Source organism: Geotrypetes seraphini, chromosome 8, assembly GCF_902459505.1.
Source record: "Geotrypetes seraphini chromosome 8, aGeoSer1.1, whole genome shotgun sequence".
Classification (NCBI taxonomy): Eukaryota; Metazoa; Chordata; class Amphibia; order Gymnophiona; family Dermophiidae; genus Geotrypetes; species Geotrypetes seraphini.
Window position 1 is genome coordinate 109,373,090 of NC_047091.1, and position 23,385 is coordinate 109,396,474.

Here is a 23,385-nt window from a genome sequence, read left to right on the forward strand (position 1 = left end):
GGGAAGGAGAGGAGAGAGATGCCAGACCAATGGGGATGAAAGGAGAGATGGAAGGGGGAGGCATACAGTTTCTGGAAGGGGCATAGAAGGAGAGAAGATGCCTTATAGGGGAAGAGAGACGGCAGACAGTGGATGGATGGAAGGAAGAGAGTTACAAGAAGATGAGGAAAGCAGAAACCACAGAAGACAAAAGTAGAAAAAAATGTTCTATTTATTTATTGCTTTAGGAGACATGTGTCACTGTTTCTGTGGTGCACTGTATGCAGAGTCCAGCTTCTTACTGGTTCAATTTAACCTTTGTCTATGTATTTCTATTTTATCCTCCCCTTTTACAAAACTGTGGAGCATTTTTTAGCGCCAGCCGTGGTGGTAGCAGCTCTGATGCTCAGAATTCTATGAGCGTCAGAGCTGTTACCACCATGGCTAAAATCCACACTACAGTTTTGTATAAGAGGGAGGGGTTAGTTTGTGATTACATATTACATACTAGGCAAAGGTGTTTTCTGTGTTCTGTGTATTCAAAAGACATGGTTTTTTGTTAGGCTTGACTGCAGGATAGATCTGTACTAGTCTGGCTTGTTTAGTTTTACAATGGGTGTATTGATTTTGTACTGCTCACTGCAGTATGTAAGATGCTGCCTTTTCCTAGGTACTCATGTGTGACATGTGGCTTGTTACTAAAAATCATGTTTTTCATACAGATGGGGAGGAGTGTCAAAAAATGATGGGCCCCGGGTGTCACATATGCTAGGTACGCCATTGCTAAAATGGTATGTGGTCTTTATCATAAGGTGTATGGGGACAGACTTAAAGATTTCAATCTAGATACTTTGGAGGAAAGGCGGGAGAGGGGAGATATGATAGAGATGTTTAAATACCTATATAATGTAAATGTGCATGAGTCGAGTCTCTTTCATTTGAAAGGAAACTCTGCAACAAGACGGCAAAGGATGAAGATAAGAGGTGATAGGCTCCGGAGTAATCTAAGGAAATACTTTTTTACAGAAAGGGTGGTAGATGCATGGAACAGTCTCCCAGCAGAGGTGGTGGAGACATAGACTGTGTCTGAATTCAAAAGGGCCTGAGATAGGCATGTGGGATCTCTCGGAGAGAGAAAGAGATAATGGTTACTGTGGATGAGCAGACTAGATGGGTCATTTGGCCTTTATCTGTCATCATGTTTCTATATTTCTATGTTTCCTCTATCTGCCAAGTTTTTGCTGATTAAACTCAGTGATGATCACCTCAGTCCACCCCTTCCAGATAATCCTAAAAATGCAGAGCTAGACATCCTACTTTGAAATAATACATGTTGTTATCATTGTTGTGTGTCTGTCGTTTTGCTTTGAATGTAGGTGCTGTTTGCTGCCTCTCCCCTCCCCCTCAGCCAGAAGGATAATCTGGACAACCTGGCCCTGGGTAGGGCTATCTGTTGAATTCTAAGGGGGGGGGATGTTAGGCTAGGAGTGGAAATGCTGCAATATTTACCTTGCACATGTTATCAATTCGAATTAACTAAGGTCCCTATTTACTAAAGCTCAATAAATAGTATCCTCAATCAATAGTAGTACAGTTCTGTTTTGGAACTACTAATGGATGAGGTAATATCTCTGTAAGACAACACTTATGAATGCATATTTCTCTATTTCAGGGGTGTCAAAGTCCCTCCTCGAGGGCTGCAATCCAGTCGGGTTTTCAACATACAATGAAAGCAGCGCATGCAAATAGATCTCATGCATATTCATTGGGGAAATCCTGAAAACCCAACTGGATTGCGGCCCTCGAGGAGGGACTTTAACACCCCTATTTCATCACTCTGGTATGACTCTGGATCTCTGAAATGTGGAAACAAGGATAGCATGATACTCGGTAACCTGCATTTGATGTCAGATAACTGAAATCCTTCCCTGCCAGGAATCCCCGAGCAGGTATGTAGCAGAGTTCATAGAGTTGCAAGAATCTAATGAGAATCATCATGCAAAGGCATTTGCTGTGAGACCCAGAAGCCGGACAGAGATTCAGTAAATAAAAAATAAATAAAATTCCTGCTCTAGTTATACTTGACCTTACATTTGTCATTTACCGGGATGCTGTCTGGGATAAGAGTGGCATCTACTGGGCAACCAGGGGTTATGCTTCACTTTCCAGCACAGATTAACTTGGCAGCAGTGTGATTTGCTTGGGACTTCTGATTCAGACACCATGCTCAGGGGTAGATTCTGAATAGGGTGCTCAAGTTTAGGCAGGAGGGGCAGACCATCCCAGGCGCTGTCTTCATGGGGGCGCTGGCGCTTCTCCTCCTCTCTGCCCCCCATACCTCTTTAAATGTTCGAAAGGATGAGCAGCAGCTTCTACTTGCTGCTCGCACTGGCGTCGACTCCCTTCTGATGTCACTTCCTGGCTGCAGGACGAGGACGTAGGTCAGAGGGTGCTGAGGTGGGCATGAGCAGCTGGTGGAAGGTGCTGCTTGTGCTGGCAAACATTTCAAGCTTTCAAGCGGCAGGGAAGATTGGGGGGCGCCCAAGCGAGGGGTTGGGCGCATGGCATGGCGATGCCAAGTGCCACCGCCCTGGACGCAAGCCTCCCTCGCTACGCCGCTGTGTTGAGGTACCAGGAAATTGCATGCTAATCGGCTAGTCTATGATGGAAAGTATGTTTGTACCTCCCATTATAGAACAGTGACTACGTTTGCTCAAAGGCCGTTGTAAATATGGGCACCTAAAAATGCCAAAATGCACATGTAAATGCAGGTATTGTTCTCTAGCATAGCAAGGGTGGGACAGTGGTAGCAGTCGACCCTGAGCGCAGGTAGTAGAGGGGTGCATGAAGCAGATGGAAGGCCATGGTCTACATCAGGGGTAGGGAACTCCGGTCCTCGAGAGCCGTATTCAAGTCGGGTTTTCAGGATTTCCCTAATGAATATGCATGAGATCTATTTGCATGCACTGCTTTCAATGCATATTCATTGGGGAAATCCTGAAAACCCCTGGTCTACATGCATATAGCTGTCATGTCCGCTGGCCACTGCCCCCTCTGATGTTAACTTCCTGTTCCGGGGCAAAGGACCAGTAGAGCCGATGGCCGCACACATACGGACCACAACCGCTCCACGCACCTCCCCTCACTGCCTGGAGGAGGAGGAGAGGGTATGCTGCCCAGAGGAGGGGATGCTCCACCCCCAGGTATGTCACTGGTACTCTGTAACCTAAGCATGTATATTCTTGGCATGCCTCTAACCCACTCAGGCTCCTCCCCTGACACAGCCATACCCTTCCCATGTCAAAACCCCCTTTGAAGACGCATGTCCTTGAATTTATGGGCCGAGATTATAGAATAGCGACTAGAGGCAGTTGTGTGCAAAACTGCAAATGAGTGCCAATTAGCATCAACCACAATTGACAGCCAATTATTATGTTAATTTGTGCGCACACATGCCCCTATTCTATTACAGCACATGCAACTTTGGGCACTAAGGACTGGATTCAGTACGTGATGCCTAAATTTGGGTGCCCAAAAAAATGCGCATTCTATAAATGGCGCTCTGAGTTGGGTGCCATTTATAGAATAGTGCCCGGAATTGGGCACGAAGATTTAAGCCAACTGAAACAAGGTGCAAATCCTTGCACTTAAATTAGGCTTAGGCCTCTCAGATTCTATACTACTACTCGCATTTTTTTAGTGAATGCCTCTAACCTGCCCCCTTTTCAGTTGTGCACCAAAAGATACATGAACGCTTTTTATACAATAGCACTTAGTAAGATGAAAGCACAAATCCAAATAGTTGCCAACTAATACCAATTAGAAGCACCAATTGGCTCTTTACTCAGTTAAATGGTACATATGCCCAAATTTGCATGCGCAATTTTGAGCACCAAACATGGAAAGTTTGAGCACCAAACATGGGTAGTTTTACAACCATACTCAAAAGTGTTTTATATACCTACTTCAAGCATTTTCCCTATCTGTTCCTGTGAGCTCTCAATCTATCTAATGTACCTGGGGCAGTAGAGGATTAAGTAACTTGCCCAGGATCCCATGGAGCAGAGTGGGGTTTGAACCCACAACCTCAGGGTGCTCTAATCACTATGCCACACTCTCCTCCTGCTTCTAAAATCCGAAGATGTTATGTTGAAATATATTTATTGAACATCAAAGTGCAAGCAAACATAGCACAGAAAGTATAACAATTTTCTGTGGTACACGCACATTAGAACCCCCCCCATCCCTCCCTCCCCCCCTCATCTCCAAGCATGGTACCCATATGTGAGCAGTAAAACGCAAACTATCTAGATCACAAATTCAAGAGTCTACTCCGAGTGTGCGGAGTAAGATCCATCCAGAAATGTTCCCAAATCAGACTAAAGCGGTAGCCCCGACCCTTGGTCAGATCCGCAAATTGTCTACGTTCCAAAGAAATCCGAAGATGTTAATTTGTGCACTCTTTTTTAATAGAATCTAGGGGTCAGTGTTCTCTGTCTCTTAACATCTGCCTCCATCTCTGTTTTTTGGTCGTTCGGGATCCCTGGACTCTTTATTCAGATATTACAAAGAATACAATTTTATCTTTCTGTTGCAGGGATCCAAGTCCCCATTCTACTCACTGAGCCTCACAGACTAGTAGGAACAAAATTTGAGAGCTGAAGAAGGGTAGCAAAGCCTTCAGATGAATGAGGGGAAACCTATCTGGTAGAATAGCAGAGTTACTGCCTTGAGTTCTAGTCCCATTAGGAACATTTCCTCAGACCAGGAATTCATCGTGCCTGGCCATAAAATAGTTTTAGTACATAGAGCTCCCTGGTTATACTCAGTTCTGACCAGAAACTTAACTATCCCATGGATAACAATAGCTTTAGAGGCTGGAAATGAAATAATAGGAAAGAAAACTGAGGTTATCAAGTGCTCACCCAGATCAATGGAAATCTCTGCCTCTCGCTCCATTCCTGGCACCTTTAGGGTAGGCAGAGCCTGGCGTGAGTCCTGGAAGGAAGCATAGAGGTTCTTAGCTTGCCCGCCTTCACAGTACCCTGGGCTGCTGGTGGCAAGGCAGTGCTGAGGACTGTCAAGCTGGTCAGAATGAGTGTCTTCAGAGATGCCACTGTCGCTAGCTGCAGGAGACCAGAGGGGAGAGCTTGGGACTGAATCCCCATGGGCCAAAAAAGAGTTGAGAAAATCTTCACTGTCTGGAGGGTGTATCAGCTGCATAATAAATACAGATAGGTAAAAAATACAATGCAAACCATGAGAGTGCAGTAAAAATTTGAATCATTGAGGTTTCCAGTCTGTGGAGGAGATAGCAAGTATGAATTAACCAACTGTATGCAATCAAGCATGGAAGACAGTTGGGATATATTGAATCCATGCATACAGAAAGTCTGAATCCCAGCGTAGAAATCAGAATAGGGAGGACTACTGGGGCCATGACCAGACCAATGTTTTGCCTCACATGACATTAACAACTAGAAAATTTGAGTGTGCTTGCATAGACTGGTTTACATACCTCCCCTTGAAATAAAAAGGCAGTCCATTTCCTTTAAACACCAGTACTGATGAGGAGAGAAGAGCTTGTGTGTGTTAGTTCAGTTTGCAGAGAAGACCAGACCTTCAAAACCAATGGGAAGTGGAAAGAGAAAAAATGGACTCAACATGAACCGTGTTTCAGCTACAAAGCCTGCATTCTTTGTAGCCCAAACACGGCCTGTGTCAAGACCTTTTTTCTTGTTCCACTTCCTATTGGTGACTTTAAAAGCTTCAGTTGTGAAGGTCTGGTCTTCTCTGCTCCTTTGATTATTCATTTAGTTTTGTGTAGAGTTTTGTCTTCTTCTTTTTGCTTTTCTTTAACAAAAAGACAGCCCTATCCTGAGGATATATAGTGCTATACATCCAGGGAGTATATTCAAGCCCCTTACTGCATTTGACACAGTTTTCTTACCTTGTCCTCACTCATATTTTGTCCCGTGGCTGCCCAAAAGTTGGTTAAAGGAGTTCTGCTGAAGTCCTCATGTCGTAGAATCCCATCCTGATGATCAAACAGAAGGTCCAGCAGCTCCAAACTGTCCAACTCTCCCAGCTGGCAACCAGAGGCCATCTGGACAGAAAGAAGAAACAGACAGACAGACTGAAGATTAGGAGATGAGTGATCAAGCAGAAGGAAAGACATTGAAATATGGAATCATATCATTGCTTAACTTCACAGTAAGATCTTTCATGAAAAAAGACTACAACTCTAGCGAACACTAATGTTTAAAAGGTTCATATATACCGCTTCTCAAAAAAAATATCAAAGTGGTTTACAGAAACTAGAGGATGGTCAAGAAAAGAGCAGAGGGAGGGGCTCATGGTAGTGTTCCTGCCAAAGAGCTCAGACATTTGTTTATCCTCAGTGAACTGTGATCCCTGCAGTATTTGAGTTGGCTGGATACTCAAATGTGTCTGACTTGGAAGCCTAGGGGATCCTCTTACCTGCCTCAGAAAGTAAGAAACTACGAAAATAAAAACATAATTTTTTTTAAATAGAGCTTGCTGGTTTGTCTTTGTCCAGCTCAAAGTTCCTAGAATCAGAGTATTACTGGGACCTGGGGCTCTTTGAGATGTCATATTATTTAGTGCAGTGGGTCCATACCAGGGTTCACATGTGATGTACCTCCAGTCTTTACCTATATCTACAGTGTTCAATCAATAAACAGAGTTGATGTATCAATGAGATGACCAGATAATGTAATTATTTCAATCAGCTGAAGCCCCTTCCTTTGGGAATGAGCTACAAAGGGGGATATAGCCCTCACTGTATAGAGGAGGCAAGGATAGTATATAATTGTCCCTTCGTAGACCATGAGTCTTACATCCTCTCCTTGACTGTCTCATCTTTCTTCATTGCTCTCTCTCATTTTGTTGAAGATGCAGTTTCTTGCTGGGTTTTTTCTTTGGACATTCTTCCTTACTTCTACATCCAGAAAGATGTATCAAATGTCGGCCTCAGTTCACCTCCAAAGTTTGTTTCCTACATGTATATAAACAAAAACTGTGGATACAGATGATCTGGAGATAATTTATTAAACACTGACATATAAAAACCATGAAAATTCAATTAGAAAAGTACAATGATAAAAAATACTGTAATAAAAATCCAACCGGACCCTACACGGTCCGTGTTTCAGTGAGAAACGCCTTCCTCAGAGGTCCAATGGTTTGCAACCTCACATATAAAGAATTGGACTGAAAACAGTCTATTGTCTTTAAACATGTAAGCAAAGAACACCGCAGACAAGCTGAAGTAGCAAAAAAATGCTACTTCAGCTTGTCTGCAGTGTTCTTTGCTCACATGCTTAAAGACAATAGACTGTTTTCAGTCCAATTCTTTATATGTGAGGTTGCAAACCATTGGACCCCTGAGGAAGGCGTGCTCGTCGAAACATGGACCGTGTAGGGTCCGATTGGATTTTTATCACAGTATTTTTTATTATTGTACTTTTTTAATTGAATTTTCATGGTTTTATATGTCAGTGTTTAATAAATTATCTCCAGAACATCTGTATCCACAGTTTTTGTTTTTGTTTTCATCGGTGGATTGTTTTCACTGTGGATCATTGGGTCTCCCCATTTTACTTTGTGTCCTACATGTATGTACCTGGTCAGCAGAAACTCTCTGACTACAGTTATTCCTTCCATCTATCACATTCCATTGCAACTATTTTCAGAGTGACCACATCACTGTTTCCCTGCACCCTGTCTACCCATCTGACTATTGTCCCACCCTCTTCTATTTTCCTCACTCAAGTGTGCTGTTCCTCTCCACTGCTTTGACTTTCTTGTTTCCATATATTATTTTCAGTCCAGTCTGGCTTCTGGCTTCTACATTCCAGGGACAAAGGGACATTTTTATGGCTAAGCATAGGGTCCTTTATTCTAACCTCATCCATCTTGGTTAGCTTTGATCACCTTGGTTTGCAAGGCCATTGATCACCATCTTTTCCTTGGCACTATGCCATCACTTAGATTTTCCAACTTGGTTCTCTTTCTACCTCCCCCATCACACTTTTAGTGCATATTTTTTCACTGTTATCTCATTATCAATCTTTGTGATCTAGAGCTGTCCCTTTTTCTCTATATATACACCAGGGGCTTGCTCCCCCCAAAACACACATACACTTTGGGGTCAAACCCTCTCCAAAACTGTCACACTGGTTTAATGGTTGGCAGGGATGCCCAAACCCCACCAGTCAAAGAGGTCTGCTGCTCACGTCCCTATCTGTGATTCACAAGCAGCACTTAAATTGTTGGCATGCTTCAGACACCAATGCTGGCACTCTCATACATGCTCAGCTCAGCTATACCATCGGTTGCTGTACTCAGAGGTCGGCGATGGTTGCGCGCTGCTTTCCTGTGGATAGAGTCTGCATTGCTGAAATCTGGTGACGGTGATCTACCTTCTCTCTTCTCTGCCGCTGTCTTCGGCCTGCTGTGCCGTGTTTCCTGGATGTCTGCAGCCGTCTCTGCTGGTCAACTGTGAGCGGTTTGAATGTCGGCTTCCTACTTCGCCCACTGGAGAGGGTCCTGTTTTCAGCCTAGGTCGCATCATGGAAAGATCTGCTTTGGTCTGCAGTCGACGGCGTCTTGCCTGGCCTGTCATGACTTCTGCATGGGTGTCTTCATGGCCTTGCACTGAGCAGATCTTGTTGTTCGATTGTCCTAATTTCAAACTGGACTTAATTGGACCTTATTTGATTGTTGGGGGTACGGGTGGGGGTGGAGGGGGGGTCCGGGGGTGGGCTGGGTGGTCCGGCAGGGGGGTGGGAGGTGTCTGGCAGGAGGGACTAGGTATCCCTCCTGCCGGTGAAAAGCGCTTTGGGAGGGGGGGGTCCAGCAGGAGAGATTGGGTATCTCTCCTGCTAGTGAAGAGCACGCCAGTTCAGGGGTGATCCAGCAGGAGAGATTGGGCATCTCTCCTGCCCTGATATGTCAGGGGGGTCGTGGCGGGTGGTGGCAGGAAAGATTGTGCATTTTTACTGCCGCAATCATTAAGAGGGGGAGGGGACGGGGCAAGACGGTTCCACAATTCTCTAACCGGCGTTGCTTATGAGACACCGGTTAGAGAATCATGCTTTTAGGTGAAGGACTGGCCCCTCCTTCGCCTAAATGGTCTTGTTTTGGGCGTTTGGGACTTGGGCGATTTTTGGGTCAGGAGAGTATTGTAAGCATACACGTAATGGAGGTCTGGATGATTAAACTGCTGAACATACAGGTAGGTCATTCTAAAAAAAACACACATTTTGGACGTTTTTTTCGAGAATGGACATTTCCCTGATGCCTACTTTGTGTGCCTAGGGCCTTAGGCCAAAAGGGGGACTTTGACGCTGTTTTTGATTATGCTCCTCTTAGTGTTTTTTTTATGTGTCTACATTTTATACTGTATAATTTTTTCCCCCTTTTACTAAGCTGTGGTAAAGCTTTCTACTGCGGCCCGGAGTACTAAAGAGTGGCATAGTAAGGGGGGGGGCAGTCTGCCCCAGATGCCATGTTGGTGGGGGCGTCGGCACCCCTCTTCCTCTCTGCCCCTCCTCTTTCCACTCCTCCCCTTGCCATGCGCACACTTTTCCTTTCCCCCTTACCTCTAAATTGTTCACCACCATGAGCAAGAACTTGCTCCTCACGACGGTGTTGTCTCTCCCACTGTCACTTCCGCGTGCCGCTCATAGGAAATGACGTTAGTGGGAGAGATGACGGGGTCACAAGGAGCATTTTGAAGTTCTTGTTGCTCGCGGCGGTGAACAAATAGAGGTACAGGAGAAAGGAAGGGGGTGTGTGTGCAGCAGGGGGGATCGGGAAGGTGCAGGTGGCGGAGGTGAGAGGGGCGGGAGGGGCACCAAGACCCCAGGCGCTTCTCACTCTCGCTACACCACTGGCACTAAATGCTCCGATGCTGTTCCGACACCCATAGGAATTCCATGAGTGTCAGAGCAGCTTCAGAGCATTTAGCACTATGGGTTGCAGTAGAAAACTCTACCATGGCCTAGTAAAAGAGGGCCTTTATGTTTTATTGCAGGGTATTCTATTACACTCTGGATCGGACTGCATCCAAGGAAGATGGGGTAGAAGTTTAATATGACCTAACCTGTCAAACCATCACTTTAAGTTTAAACTTAACATGGCCAAAAGAAACATTTCTGTTTTCTCTCTCAACCCATTTCTCTTACCAGAGGATTCAGCTGCCATCCTTCCAGTCCATTCATCCTGCAACCTTGTAGTTATCTTCAGCCTTCCCTTACAATTAATTGCACCAGGGGTGAGGCTGGGAAGACCAAGGCACCCCCACGTTGGAGTCAGAGGCAGCAGAAAAGGTGATGAAAGAGCTAGAGGTAATGTCAACATTCACAAAAAGGTACATATCTGGCTCTAGAACAGTAGCATCTGGTATAGGGAAGCCTAGTAGAGCATCAGGTGTGTAGGCTATTGAACCACAGAAAGGAGGACCCAGGCCCATAAGGCACTCTAATCACAACCTCTATGGTATTAAGTATAAGCCCATCAAAACCCACCCAAACTCTACTATACTGCCATATATTTGCCATCTGCAGCCATAAAGTCTATTGGGGTAGTACACAGATGAGTATAGGTTTTGGGGGAGTTTTGGGGAGCTCACTATAAATTATAAGGGGTTTTTGGTGAGATATACATCTGATACTCTTTATGTGAAGTTCACAGCAATGCCCTCTGAGGTGCCCCACTTCTCTGTTGGGATGTTTATGTAGCTAATCCATTACTATGCTAACTCCTCCCACATCTAAATGGTCTGGATTAGAACGTTTTGAAGATGGACAGTTGTCCTAAAGGCCAAGTCGTCCAAATAGGTCATTTTTTAAAAAAAAGTGGACGTCTAGCAGTTTTGAAAATGGATGTTTCTCTACCCCAATCAATTGATCTTTTGTTAGGGAAGGGTGGGAGGGGTTCTTTCTGTCATTATTTGATTTTTAAATATTTACACTTGGAATGGGTGGGAGGATGGAAGTATATGGCTAATAGGGCAAGGTTATTGGGGAAATCTATGTTTCTGTGTTTTATTAAATTATTATTAGGTGGGTGAGGAGCGGGAGGGGGAGAAATTAGTTGGTTATGTATATTGAAAGTTAAATGTGCTTATATTGACTTATTATATAAAATATATTTATGTATTACACTATTGAAGATTGTAAAATCAATATAAAAAAAGGCATCACCACCTGTGAAGAATCCCATGAATTTATTTGGAAGTATAGGGGTACACAGAATTCCTTCTTATGGGGTGTGTCAGTGATGGCAAATGTGTGCCCTTTCCCCCTGCTGTTTAGATGCTGCCCTCATTCAGAATCACCCACAATCATTTCCTATGTATAAAACAGAAACTAATAACCCCTTCTTCCAGGTCTTTTGTTGGGATTTCTCTGATTTTTAGGTAAATCCATTTCCTTGAAATATCTTTTTAAAATGATAAATGTATTTGATAAGATCTGGAAAAGGCAATTTATCAGATGTAGTAAGTTACACAGACCATTACTGTTGTAGTACTCAGTAATGGACTAATGGACAACGTAATCTCTCTTTAAAGATGGCTCGAATACACCATTTTGGAAGCCACTGCCTGTGCCTCTGCCCACCCTCATTCTAGACCAGGGATCTCAAAGTCCCTCCTTGAGGGCCACAATCCAGTCGGGTTTTCAGGATTTCCCCAATGAATATGCACTGAAAGCAGTGCCTGCACATAGATCTCATGCATATTCATTGGGGAAATCCTGAAAACCCGACTGGATTGCGGCCCTCAAGGAGGGACTTTGAGACCCCTGTTCTAGACTGATACCCCACCTCAGGAGAGAATTTCCACCCCACCCCCCCACCACCCATTTCCCTACACTCAGGTCTAATGACATCTCTTTCTATGCCTACTGACACATACAATATCTCTATAAAAGTTCAGGCATTCATTTTAACTTTACCTGCGCAAAAAGTGCACATAGAAATGATTTAAAGCACATTAATCTAAGGATCAATGCGCCCAATGTTCATTTCCATGTGCAAAACACAAAAGTTTGAAACAAACTGAAAAAAGTGAGAACTGGTCAAAAAAAAAAATCTGAGAAGAAACCAATTATTTTTACCATGCACATCCTCAAAAATCTCCCTCGTGCACAAAACATTAATTTCCATATTATCCTGAGAAACTTGGTTGATAGACTGTAAGTAAGGAGGATATTCTGTAAATGGCATCTAAAAAGATAGGTGCCTATGATATAGGCATCTATCGTGTGTCAATCACGCTTAGACGCCTTTTATAGAATTGCACCTACAGACGCCTAACTTAGACACCGTAATGTAGGCCAGGATTTTAAAGGCCTACATTATAGGCGCCTAAGTCCTTTACAGAATTGCCCCTAAACACAACTGCCTTGGTGCCGGGTGCCATGCAATAGGCGCCTACCTTTTGTAGAATCGTGCCTAAGAAGACAAGCACCTAGCACCCAATTCATTTTTATTTTTTTTATAATTATGAGCTCATCATTGAAGTCAATTTACTCTTAGCACTGCGACCATTGTCCTTGCTAAGAATGACAATACATACGCATTTTATGAAAAGTATGAAAATGCCATTCTAGAGCACCAGAAATAAAGAGGATACATTTCTTTTTATAGAAACTGCGGTACAAGCCATTTGTTTTCCTTCAAGAGTTTTTTTGTTCAGCTGGGTTATCCTGCCCTGTTGGACTTCACTCCTGTTGATCTGTTTATGATTCACAGATCGTCTCACACAGTGGACAATGTCAGGCAGGGGGGAAAAAAAGACAAAACTGAGGAAAAGAATCCAGTGTGTGACAAACCAACCCAGAAAATCAACTCACCTTTTCTGAGACCAGAGCCATTCCCAGCTCCCAGAGGACAAATTCTTAATTTGGTGTCAGATCGGCTGTGGTTGTTGGTAGAGGTCTGGTGGCAACTTATGTCTCTAGTGCCCTCTTGCAGCTCTTCTCTACTTTGTGATAAAGTTAAACTCTGGCAGTACAGAAATAGACTGAAGGATTGCAAAATCATCTTTGTCATCTGATTGGCCTAGGCTAGGCAGATTGCTGGTTTTCTGGGATGACTGGCAAGTGACATTCACCACTCAGGTTAGAGTGGCCCCAGATGGGCATGTCCATTAGAAAATGCCTTGTTCTGGACTGATATTGCCATGGAAACAATGGTCCATAGTCCATCCCCAGTTGGTCACCTTGAACTCTGACATAGTTTCAAAATACATTTTCCCTTTTTTTTTTATATACTACTTGGAGCAAATTGGCGTGCAATAAATTCTCTATTTTTGCAAACAGAATAAACAAACTAGCACCTGTGTTTTGAATAGGGTTTCTCTTATTCTGTGCATACGACAGTGAGGGCCACTCAGAAAATAAACAGCCAACATGTTCAGCAGACTAAGGAAGGTCACCAGGTCCCAACACCTTTCCAAATCTTGAACTAGGGATGTTTTTGTTCTTTAATATCAACATACATATCTCACACCCACAAATCTACAGGCAACACATACATTCACCCACATACATATATAGTGGAGTTGGAAAGAATTCCATGGGCCATGCTCTGCATTCTTTCCCTGCTTTGTTTATTTACAGTATTAGAATTTAGAATCTGCCATCCCAGCCCAAAGCTGCACCACAAACACTTTTATTTTCATACTGGAATTAGCAATAGACCTGTAATATAGGGTCACCCCCTCACCTTATGCCAATGAAACAAACTGATCCAGTCTTGTTCTTGCCCTATTGGATGCCTGGACTTTTAGTTGTTTGGGACAGAGAGGAAACAGGCAAAATGAAGAAGGTAGTTGAGGATGAGGGAAGGTAAAAAAGGGAAAGAGAGAGGCATGATGCATCAGGACATAAGAATTTGAATTGTCATACTGGAACAGACCAAATGTCCATCAAGCCCAGTATCCTGTTTCCAACAGTGGCCAAACCTTTTTTAAACCCTGCTAACTGATGCTACCACATTCTCAGGCAATGAATTCCAGAGTTTAATTACACGTTGTGTGAAGAAATATTCTCTCTGGTTTGTTTTAAATCTACTACTTAGTAGCTTCATCGCATGCCCCCTAATCCTAGTATGTTTGCAAAGAGTAAACAAGCAATTCATATTTACCCTTTCCACTCCACTCAGTATTTTATAGGCCTCTATCATATCACCCCTGAGTTCATCAATTGCGTAGATATAGAATAAGAAAAATGTCAATTTTATAAATGCAACAAACAAGGGAGTCTACCCCAGGAAAGGAGCCAAAGCCATGACCTAGATACAGGACAGTAGTATGAAGCGAAATCAGTTGTGCAATGCACTCATTGGAAATTACTTTGCCTAAATTAATTTATTGCTCTATTTTATCAGAACCATCATTGCTTGGTACAAAGGTAAGTCGTTATACATCCACCTGAACTTCAGAGGTGATAACGGGAATGACCTTAAAGAATGAAGACAAGGCAGAGAAATGTTGCAGGTGTCCGTCCCTGAGTCATTAGTCTAGGCTGAGCCAAGTCTCAGTTTTCACCCCATTGTATCTGTCTTTAAGCAAAGCATAGTTCCATGGTAAATGGAATGGTGACCCTAAAGAGCTCCTTATTCCCATCTGCAACACTGGTCGCCGTACATGAAAAAGGAGATAGTACTACTCGAAAGGGTCCAGAGAAGAGCGACAAAAATGGTTAAGGGGCTGGGAGAGTTGCCGTACAACAAGAGGCTAGAGAAACTGGGCCTCTTCTCCCTTGAAAAGAGAAGACTGAGAGGGGACATGATCAAAACATTCAAGATATTGAAGGGAATTGACTTAGTAGAGACAGAGAGATTATTCTCCAAGATGAAGAGAACGAGAGGGCACTCGCTAAAGTTAGAAGGGAAAAGATTCCGAACAAACATAAGGAAGTTCTTCTGCACCCAGAGAGTGGTGGAGGTCTGGAACACTCTCCTGGAGGATCTTATAGGGGATTCAAGACAAGGTTGGATAAGTTCCTACTGGAACAGAACATATGCAAGTAAGGCTAGACTCAAATAGGACACTGGTCTTTGACCTATGGGCCGCCGCGTGAGCGGACTGCTGGGCACGATGGACCACACGTCTGATCCAGCAGCGGCAAATCTTATGTTCTTAAGTTCTTATGACTGCACAATGCATGCTTCGTACCATGCACATCCATAACACTATAATAGATCGGGGACTGCTGAATCAGATATTGACAGAGTAATCGAAAATTATTTTTCTGACCTAGAGAGGATGAGATGGTACGATCTTGTCTGATGTTCTACAAAACTGACAACTCATTTTTAAAATAAAGCTGAAGAGAAGGATTTATATGGGAAGAATAAGTAACATCTAGCACCAGTGAAAACTCTGTACTAATTGTATTTTGGTATTTAGCAGTTAATGATGAAAGCTGATGGGCCTCCTATAGCAATAGTTAGACTTACTAACATGTTACTGCAATTAACATGCATTATTTTACCACAGGTCCCACTACTAACATGTGATATGGCATTAGAGCACACTAATGTGATAAACACATATTAGTACCTCTAGGCCAAATTTTTGCAACCTAACTTGTCTCATGACAGATGTCCTGATTTGAGTTTTATTGATGTACTTTTGATACCTTCCCTTCCCAGTTACCCAGTGTAGTATGCCATTAATCACAGTTAATACACTAGTTGCATTTTCCAGTATACAAGAGTAGCTATTCAATATGACTTTGTTATACCCCAGACTTGGTTTGGTTCCTAATGCAAAAGAATCTGAGAATATAAGAAAAGCAAGGGTTACCAGATTTACTGTTGCAAAAAACTGACCACATGGCCCCGTCCTGTTCTGCCCCCAGTTCCCCCCCCCCCCACCATTCTGCCTCCAGCCTCACCCCCACAAAGCCTCGTTTCTTACTCCCTCAACCTCCAGGCCGTGTTTCGAGGGCATCAAGAATGCGCAGACGTGTGTGTCATAATCTGGGCATGCTTGGAGGCCCTCCAGAAGCGGCCGGAGCTCTTCAGGGATTTCCAAAACCTGGACAAACTGCCAGGTTTTGGAAAGTCCGTCCTCTAAAAAAGGTTATGTCTAGTAACCCTAAGAAAAGCTACACTGAATCTAACCAAGATCCATCGAATCTGGCATCCTGTCTCCATCAGCAGTCAGTTCAAGTCACAAGTAACAGGCAGATGTTGAAAAGTAGACATATTTCCCAGAACTCATTTCCAGGGATGAGCAATGGCTCTGCCAAGTCTACCTGACTAAAGACCTCTTTTACAAAGCAGAGGTAGCATTTCTCCAGTGGCAAATGAACCAAAGCCCATTCAATTCCTATGGATTTTGGTATATTTGATGTGGGAGAATCGCTACCATGGCTTTGTAAAAGAGGCCCTAAGCTTATTTCTGTCTTTCTATACTGTCTTTAAATGACAGAGCAGGACAAGGTGGTGCACAGTCTAATAAACAAAAAATACAGATGGAAAGGAACTACAAATAATTGATAGGAAAATATTTCACACCAAGGAAAAAGTGTAGTTACTTACCTGTAACGTGGACAGCAGGATAGTCAGCCACATATGGGTGTTGTCCCAACACCTCCCAATTTGCGGATAAGCTCTCCAATAGCTCAGAGAGATTTTTTTTTTTTTTTTTTCTCTGAGCATGTGCAGTGCCCGGGCCCCACTGGGCATGCCCGAGCCCTACCCATTTCCCCCTGCTTCCCCCTAATCCCCAGGATGTTCCTAGCTGTGGCCGGGTCGGCCGTATGGGGAGGCGGGTGGGTTGTGTGGCTGACTATCCTGCTGTCCACGGAGAACCTACGTTACAGGTAAGTAACTACACTTTCTCCTAGGACAAGCAGGATGAGTCAGCCACATATGGGTGACTCCCTAGCCGAGGGATGTACCGACTGGACCTGCGCCTTAGCGCTTTGTGCATCCCTCGCCTGGCTGTGGAGGCCGAGCCGGGCAGGGTAATCAGGCAAAGCAGGTAAGGTTGTGGAAACAAGGTTTTAGATAAAGTGCTGTGTTAACTGAGCAATAATACTCACAGAACAGTGAACTGGTCAATGACAATCAATGAACAGTGAGAAACCAACTGGTCCAAAGTGACAATTCGTACTTGCATGTGAGAATTCATACTTGCCTATTCCACATTCAGTCTAGACAGGAGTGCTGGAAGACCTACTTAACTCACAGAACAGCGAAACTGGTCAATGACAATCAATGAACAGTGAGAAAACCAACTGGTCAACAGTGACAATTCTTAACTGGTCAACAGTGACAATTCGTACTTGCATATGAGAATTCATACTTGCCTATTCCACATTCAGACTAGACAGGAGTGCTGGAAGACCTACTTAACTCACAGAACGGCGAAAACTGGTCAGTGACAATGAATGAACAGTGAGAAAACCAACTGGTCAACGGTGACAATTCATAACTGGTCAATAGTGACAATTCGTACTTGCATATGAGAATTCATACTTGCCTATTCCACCTTCAGACTAGACAGGATTGCTGGAAGACCTACTTAACTCACAGAACAGTGAAATTGGTCAATGACAATCAATGAACAGTGAGAAACCAACTGATCAACAGTGACAAATCGTACTTGCATGTGAGAATTCATACTTGCCTATTACACATTCAGTCTAGAAGGAGTGCTGGAAGACCTACTTAATCAATATCTATAACACCCTACTTGAACAGTGTTTGTCGATATTTATAACACCCTACTTGATCAGTGTTTGTCAAGGCTGTGCTAGTGGTTGCTGTCCCTCCTGGGAGTGAACCTGTGCTTGGTGAAGGTGTGCATGGAGGACCAAGTGGCTGCATCGCAGATGTCCCCTATTGGTGTGTGGTGCAGATGTGCCGTTGTGTTGGCTATGGTTCTGCGCTGGTGGGCGTTGGCTCCCACCTGCGGTTGATGCTGCGCTTTTCTATAGGTGAAGGGGATGCACTCTTATATCCAGTGCGCGCGCCTGCGTTTGGTGGCCGGAAGTCCCGGTCTGTTTTGGTCGTAGGAGACGAACAATTGAGGCTTGTCTAATCTGCTGCATAGTCAGGGCCCGCACACAGTCCAGGAGGTGTTGCTGAGGTGGCAGTGTGCCTCCCTGTGGGGAGATGTAGAGTGCCGGGAGGCCCGTTGAAGCCGCCTTCGGCAAGAATCGGGGAAGGGTACTGGGTGCCACCCTGTTCTCATGAGGGAGTGTGTCGGAGACACGATGATCAGGGTTTTCCCAGCCAGGAATACGGGATCTGCCTCCCCCAAAGGTTTGAAGGGGTCGAGGTGAGATGATGCGGCACCAAGTTGAGGTCCCATCCGGGCGGTGGTGGTCTGACCGGTGGGTGCAGATTGGACAGTCCCTTCATGAAATTTTGTGATTACTGGATGCCTCGACACTGGTTTGCTGTCTAGGCCAGCGTGGTATGCCGTGATTGCACTTAGGTGGACCTTGATGGAAGTGGGTTTTAGGTCCCCCTGAGATAAGCTCAGTATGTACTGCAGGATGTCCGGTATGGGGCAGTTGTAGGGGTCTCGCTGCGTGTCTGTGCACTGGTAGTGGAACCTTCTCCCTTTCAACCCATAGCGTTTTCTGGTTGAAGGTCTTCTGGCTGCCATAAGAGTGTGCTCCACGTCTTGTGGTAGGTTCATCCTCTCATCATCCATGCGGTCAGGGCTAAGGAACGCAGGTCGTGGTGGAGGGGGTAATGAGAACTGCACTGATCTGGAGCGGGGAGAGGTGGGTGAACCGCTATCCCTTGCCAGAACGGGAACCATGGTTGCAGGAGCCCGATCAGGGCAATCATGATCACCGTTGCTCTGTCCTGAAGAATCTTCTGCAGGACTTAGGGTGTTCCAACTCACAGACAGACCGTCGGGGCTGAGATGACGATGGGTTGATCTCTTTGCGCAGAAGGTCGAGTATTTTGAGTTCGGTTCGGTTGCAAACAGGTCGATGCTCGGTGTGCCCCAGGTGCTGAAGATCTTCTTAATCGCCGCTGGGTTGAGACACCACTCATCGGGATCCAGCTGGTGGCTGAGTCTTTCTGCCAGGTCGTTCTGCTCCCACAGGAGGTAAGTTGCCTGGATGGTGCATTGAATGGAGTTGGAGAACTCCCACATTTGGCAAGCTTCCTTGCATAGCGAGGTTGACCCTGTCCCTCCCTGTTTGCTGATATAGTGCGAGGCCACCTGGTTTTCTGTTTGGGTGAGGACTGCCCTGCCTGTTTGAAGGTTTCGAGGGCATTCCCTAAGGCCCTGAGCTCCAGTGGGTGGGTGGTCAGAGGTTGCGTACACTGGTCTCAGTGATGTCTGAGGTGCCCTTTCAGGGATCACATGAGTAGTCTGGTGTGCTGCACAACTAAGACCGGAGCGTGCTGACAATGAGCTGCTGGCAGGGATGCACTGGACCAGGGATGTCATGGCGTCGATCTGGTAGTCCCGTAGGACTGCCTTGGTCTGCGTGGTGTCGATGACTGCCCAGATGAACGATATCCCCTGGGTGGGTATCAGGTTGGGCTTCATGTAGTTGATGAGGAACCCCAGTTCTTGGAGGAGGGTTATGGTGGTTAACGGGGCTGCCAGCTGTCGAGATAAGATAGGACGCGCACCCCTTGAAGGCGAGGATGTGCCACTGCCACGCACTTTGTGAACGCTCTTGGAGCCGTTGAGAGTCCAAGGGGCAGGACCTTGTACTGGAGGCGTCTGTCTTGGCTTTAGAAGCGACGATGCCTCCTGTGGGCTGGGTGCATGGGATACTAGCCAATACTCGGGCTGTAACAGGGCCAAGACTGTACCCAGAGAGTGCATCTGGACCTTGTGTATGTATCTGTTGAGCTTACAGAGATCCAGGGACGAGCGTTGTCCTTGTCCATGGTGACGCGGGGGTTCCTGGAGTAGAAACCCCTTGGTGATCTCCTCTGTTCGTCACCGCATCTATTGATTCTACCGAAGCAGGTCCTCTCCTTGCTGCAGGAAAGTTGGGTCGTCAGGTGGAGGGTGCCCCGCCCACTTGGGGGGGGCGGGAGTGGAGACGAATTCGGAATCCCTGCTTGATGATGCTGAGGGCCCACTGGTCGATGGTGATCCTGGGCCAAGCCTTCACAGACAATCTGATCCTGCTGGGCCGGAGGGTGGTCAAGGTTCTATTTTTGTCTTGGGGAGAGGGCTGCCCTTGGATGCCCCTGCCCCTCGGGCGGTGCTTGTTTGCGTAGCAGTTATGTTACTGTTGCGAGTGCTGGGGCACAGACTGCTGCCAGTGTGGACTGGCTCAGTTGTGAGCTGGAGTCTCTATTTTATTTTATTTATTTATTTCCTCTCACTGGCCTCCTGATAAAGCCGCATCTGGAACTGGAGCGCAGCAATTCGTGCGCTCAGCATTGCGCCCTCGAAGGTCTTTTTCCCCGTGGAAACCAGGGTTTTTCAGGTCCTTCCCTGACGGGGGTTGGAGGGGGGGGGTTGTGCTGCCCTGTTTCTCTTAAGCTACCGCAATGTCCATGTATGGCTGCTGCGGGTTGTCGAATTCCTGGGCTGGAAAGATCTGGTACTTCAATCCCAGTCTCCTTGATGTTGGTTGCCCTGAGGAGGGAGTCAGCCAAATCTTGTCTCTGCAGTCCAGGAGGTTCTTGTGGACTGGAATTGCCACTGCCTGCGTGAAGTACTGGTACTGGTAGTTCAGGCCTTGTAGTACTCTGTCTTGGGTACTTGTTGTCCCCCCACGTGGATCTTGAGAAAGGCTGTGAGTTTCTGGAGGGACTTGGGGTGAGTCCTCGTTTGTTTGTTTTGTTTTTTAGTAAATATTTATTTATTTTTGTGGGTGGTGACTCGGGGCGTGGCTGGAGGCTGGTGTGTAGCTTGTTCCTCCGTTGCTTGGGTGCATGGCCTGCCGCTGAACCGCGCCATGTTGTTGTGCGTGGCTCCCTCTAAAGGGGGGCATTGTGGGGAGTGTAAGCCCGCTGAGAGAGGAGTGGGTCAGCAGGAGGATTAACTGTGGCTGCTGGTCCCACCCCTGGTGGTTCGCAGGTTCATGTGCTGCTCCACTTGACTGGTTGGGTGGCTCCATGTACCCCACCACCCTTCTCTGTCCTTCTTGAGAGGGGGGGAGAGCCTGCAGAGAGGGGGCAGGATGCACCCCTTCATCTGTGCCAGTGCTCCTGGCTGCGTTTCCCACTGTGCCTGGAGGCAGAGAAAGAGGAGTGATAATTCCTCTTGAGTGGGCTTCTCCTGCTGTACTGCCTATTGTATATTAAACTGTACAGCGCTGCATATGCCTTTCAGTGCTATAGAAATCATGAATAGTACAGAGTCCCTCATGCTAGCTGGAAAAACACTCTGCCTAGGTTTTATGAAGAGCAAACAGCTTTTTAGACTGAGGAGTTTTAAACCCCCACCCTTGGAGAGGCATGGTCTGACATGCCGCATCTCTGAAGATATCAGCACCCTGCTGAGAAAGGCAGACTCCTCTTCCCAACCTGAGAGGGGGAGGGGGAGGGGTGGGAAAGGTGTGAATTGTAGACTCTGCAGGACCCCAAGAGGGAAAGAAACATCGAGTTGGGTTTTTTTTTTTTTTTTTTCAGCATGTCCTTTATAAGCTGAACTCTGGGGCAGCATGTCTCCTACTGGGGGGAGAGGTCTGCAGGTCCCCTCCAAGGGAAAGAAGCATGGGAGATTCTTTCTCCTTAAATTCAGATTGGGAGGAGGGTGGGGCAGAGCCCTCGGGGCTGCAACAGATTATCAGAGGTTTTCCCAAAAACAAGCAGATAGGACTTACCTTTGAACCCCAATCGGCTCCCTTCAGAGGCCGGCTGTAAGAGGCAGCATGCCGTCTGGAGGGTGAAAGCCCCGATCTGTTGCTTGCAGAGGCTGTGGATTTACGCAGCAGCATGCAAGACTCCTATCGGCTGCCCTGCAGAGGATGGCTGCGTGGCAACATGCAAGGATTCCTGGAGAGATCTCTCGGTCTGGCGAGACTCCTATCGGCTGCCCTGCAGAGGTTGGTTCTAAGCGGCAACATGCAGGGACTCCGGGAGATATTTCTCTACCGGGCCAAGTGCAGGCGGGGGGATTAGCTGAGCCAGGGCATCCTGGAGGCTCCTTGCCACTGTAGCATGTGGATCCCCCGCTGCTGCATTCTGATGAGGATGGCTGCTGGAGGAAGATTCTCGGGCCTCACTTCTCTTCATGCCCTGCGGAGGCTGGCTGTCAGCAGCAACATGCAAGAACTCCTGGAGAGATCTCTCGGTCTGGTGAGACTCCTATCGGCTTCCTGCAGGGGCCGACGGCTAGCGACAGCATGCAGGACTTCCGGGAGAGATTTCTCGACCGGGCAAGTTGCAGTCGGGGGGGGGTTGACTGAGCCAGGACGTCCTGGAGGCTCCTCACCGGATTCGTCTGTGGATCCCCCGCTGCTACGCTCCGATGAGGATGGCTGCTGGAGGGAGATTCTCGGGCCTCACTTCTCTTCATGAAGTCTCTCAGTGCCCTCTTCCTTAGCTTGCGTGCATGTGTGACATGTGCGCACAATGCAAGCCACACGGAAACCTCGAGCGCCGGATCCAATCAGTGGGCGCACAATTCATGAGGATCCAGTGTGTTCATCCTCCTCCTGCATCCCAGTCGTTTCTTTAGATGATTCAGGCATCTTCAGGTTGAGTAGAAAAGTTGTAATGGAGAGCTGTAGAAAAATCCGACCGATGGGAACGGGCGGAAACTAAAGACTGGGGATTAGGGGGAAGCAGGGGGAAATGGGTAGGGCTCGGGCATGCCCAGTGGGGCCCGGGCACTGCACATGCTCAGAGAAAAAAAAAAAAAAAAAATCTCTCTGAGCTATTGGAGAGCTTATCCGCAAATTGGGAGGTGTTGGGACAACACCCATATGTGGCTGACTCATCCTGCTTGTCCTAGGAGAACCAAGGAAAACTGCATTTTTCTTTCAGGAACTTGTCCTGTTTTGAATCCCATGATGTTGGTTACTTTGACCAAGTTTATTATTAAGTTTATTAAAATATGTTTTTGACCGCTTATTCTAATTTCTAAGCGGTTAACAAAATAAAATTACATAAAAACAAACTATAAAAATCACATTGAGACGTGTGAAAAACAAGGAAAACGGGTGACTTACACATCCTCCAGCAACAAATTCAACAGCTTAATTATGTGCTGGATTCAAAATAAACATTGCCACAATTTGTTTTCCATCTGCTGGTCATTAATTTCATGTATGTCCTCTTGCTTTTGTGTTGTTTGATAGGTTAAACAACTGTTTCATGCCATTCGTGATTTTATAAACTGATTTTATTAACGTCTGTTATATCTCCTTCTTTCTTCAAAGAATCACATCCAAGTGGATGGAATTGTTCTTG

General features: G+C 45.9%; 1 protein-coding gene across 5 annotated transcripts in view; it reads right to left on the minus strand.

Moving 5' to 3' along the window:
• CREB3L3 (cAMP responsive element binding protein 3 like 3) overlaps positions 1-23,163 on the minus strand; it is a 70,671-nt gene extending 47,508 nt beyond the window's left edge. For 2 of the 5 annotated variants that reach the window (XM_033953551.1, XM_033953549.1), the window contains exons 1-4: positions 12,864-12,992; positions 10,191-10,346; positions 5,930-6,085; positions 4,905-5,196 (exon numbers count right to left, since the gene is read on the minus strand). In XM_033953551.1, the coding sequence (XP_033809442.1) occupies positions 4,905-5,196; positions 5,930-6,085; positions 10,191-10,226 (484 nt within the window). In that variant the 5' untranslated portion in view covers positions 10,227-10,346; positions 12,864-12,992. Of the gene's footprint in view, positions 1-4,904; positions 5,197-5,929; positions 6,086-10,190; positions 10,347-12,863; positions 13,008-23,144 lie in introns of those variants that run through there. The other 3 variants (XM_033953550.1, XM_033953553.1, XM_033953552.1) reach the window with 3 other exon arrangements.
• Positions 23,164-23,385: the final 222 nt, after the last annotated feature.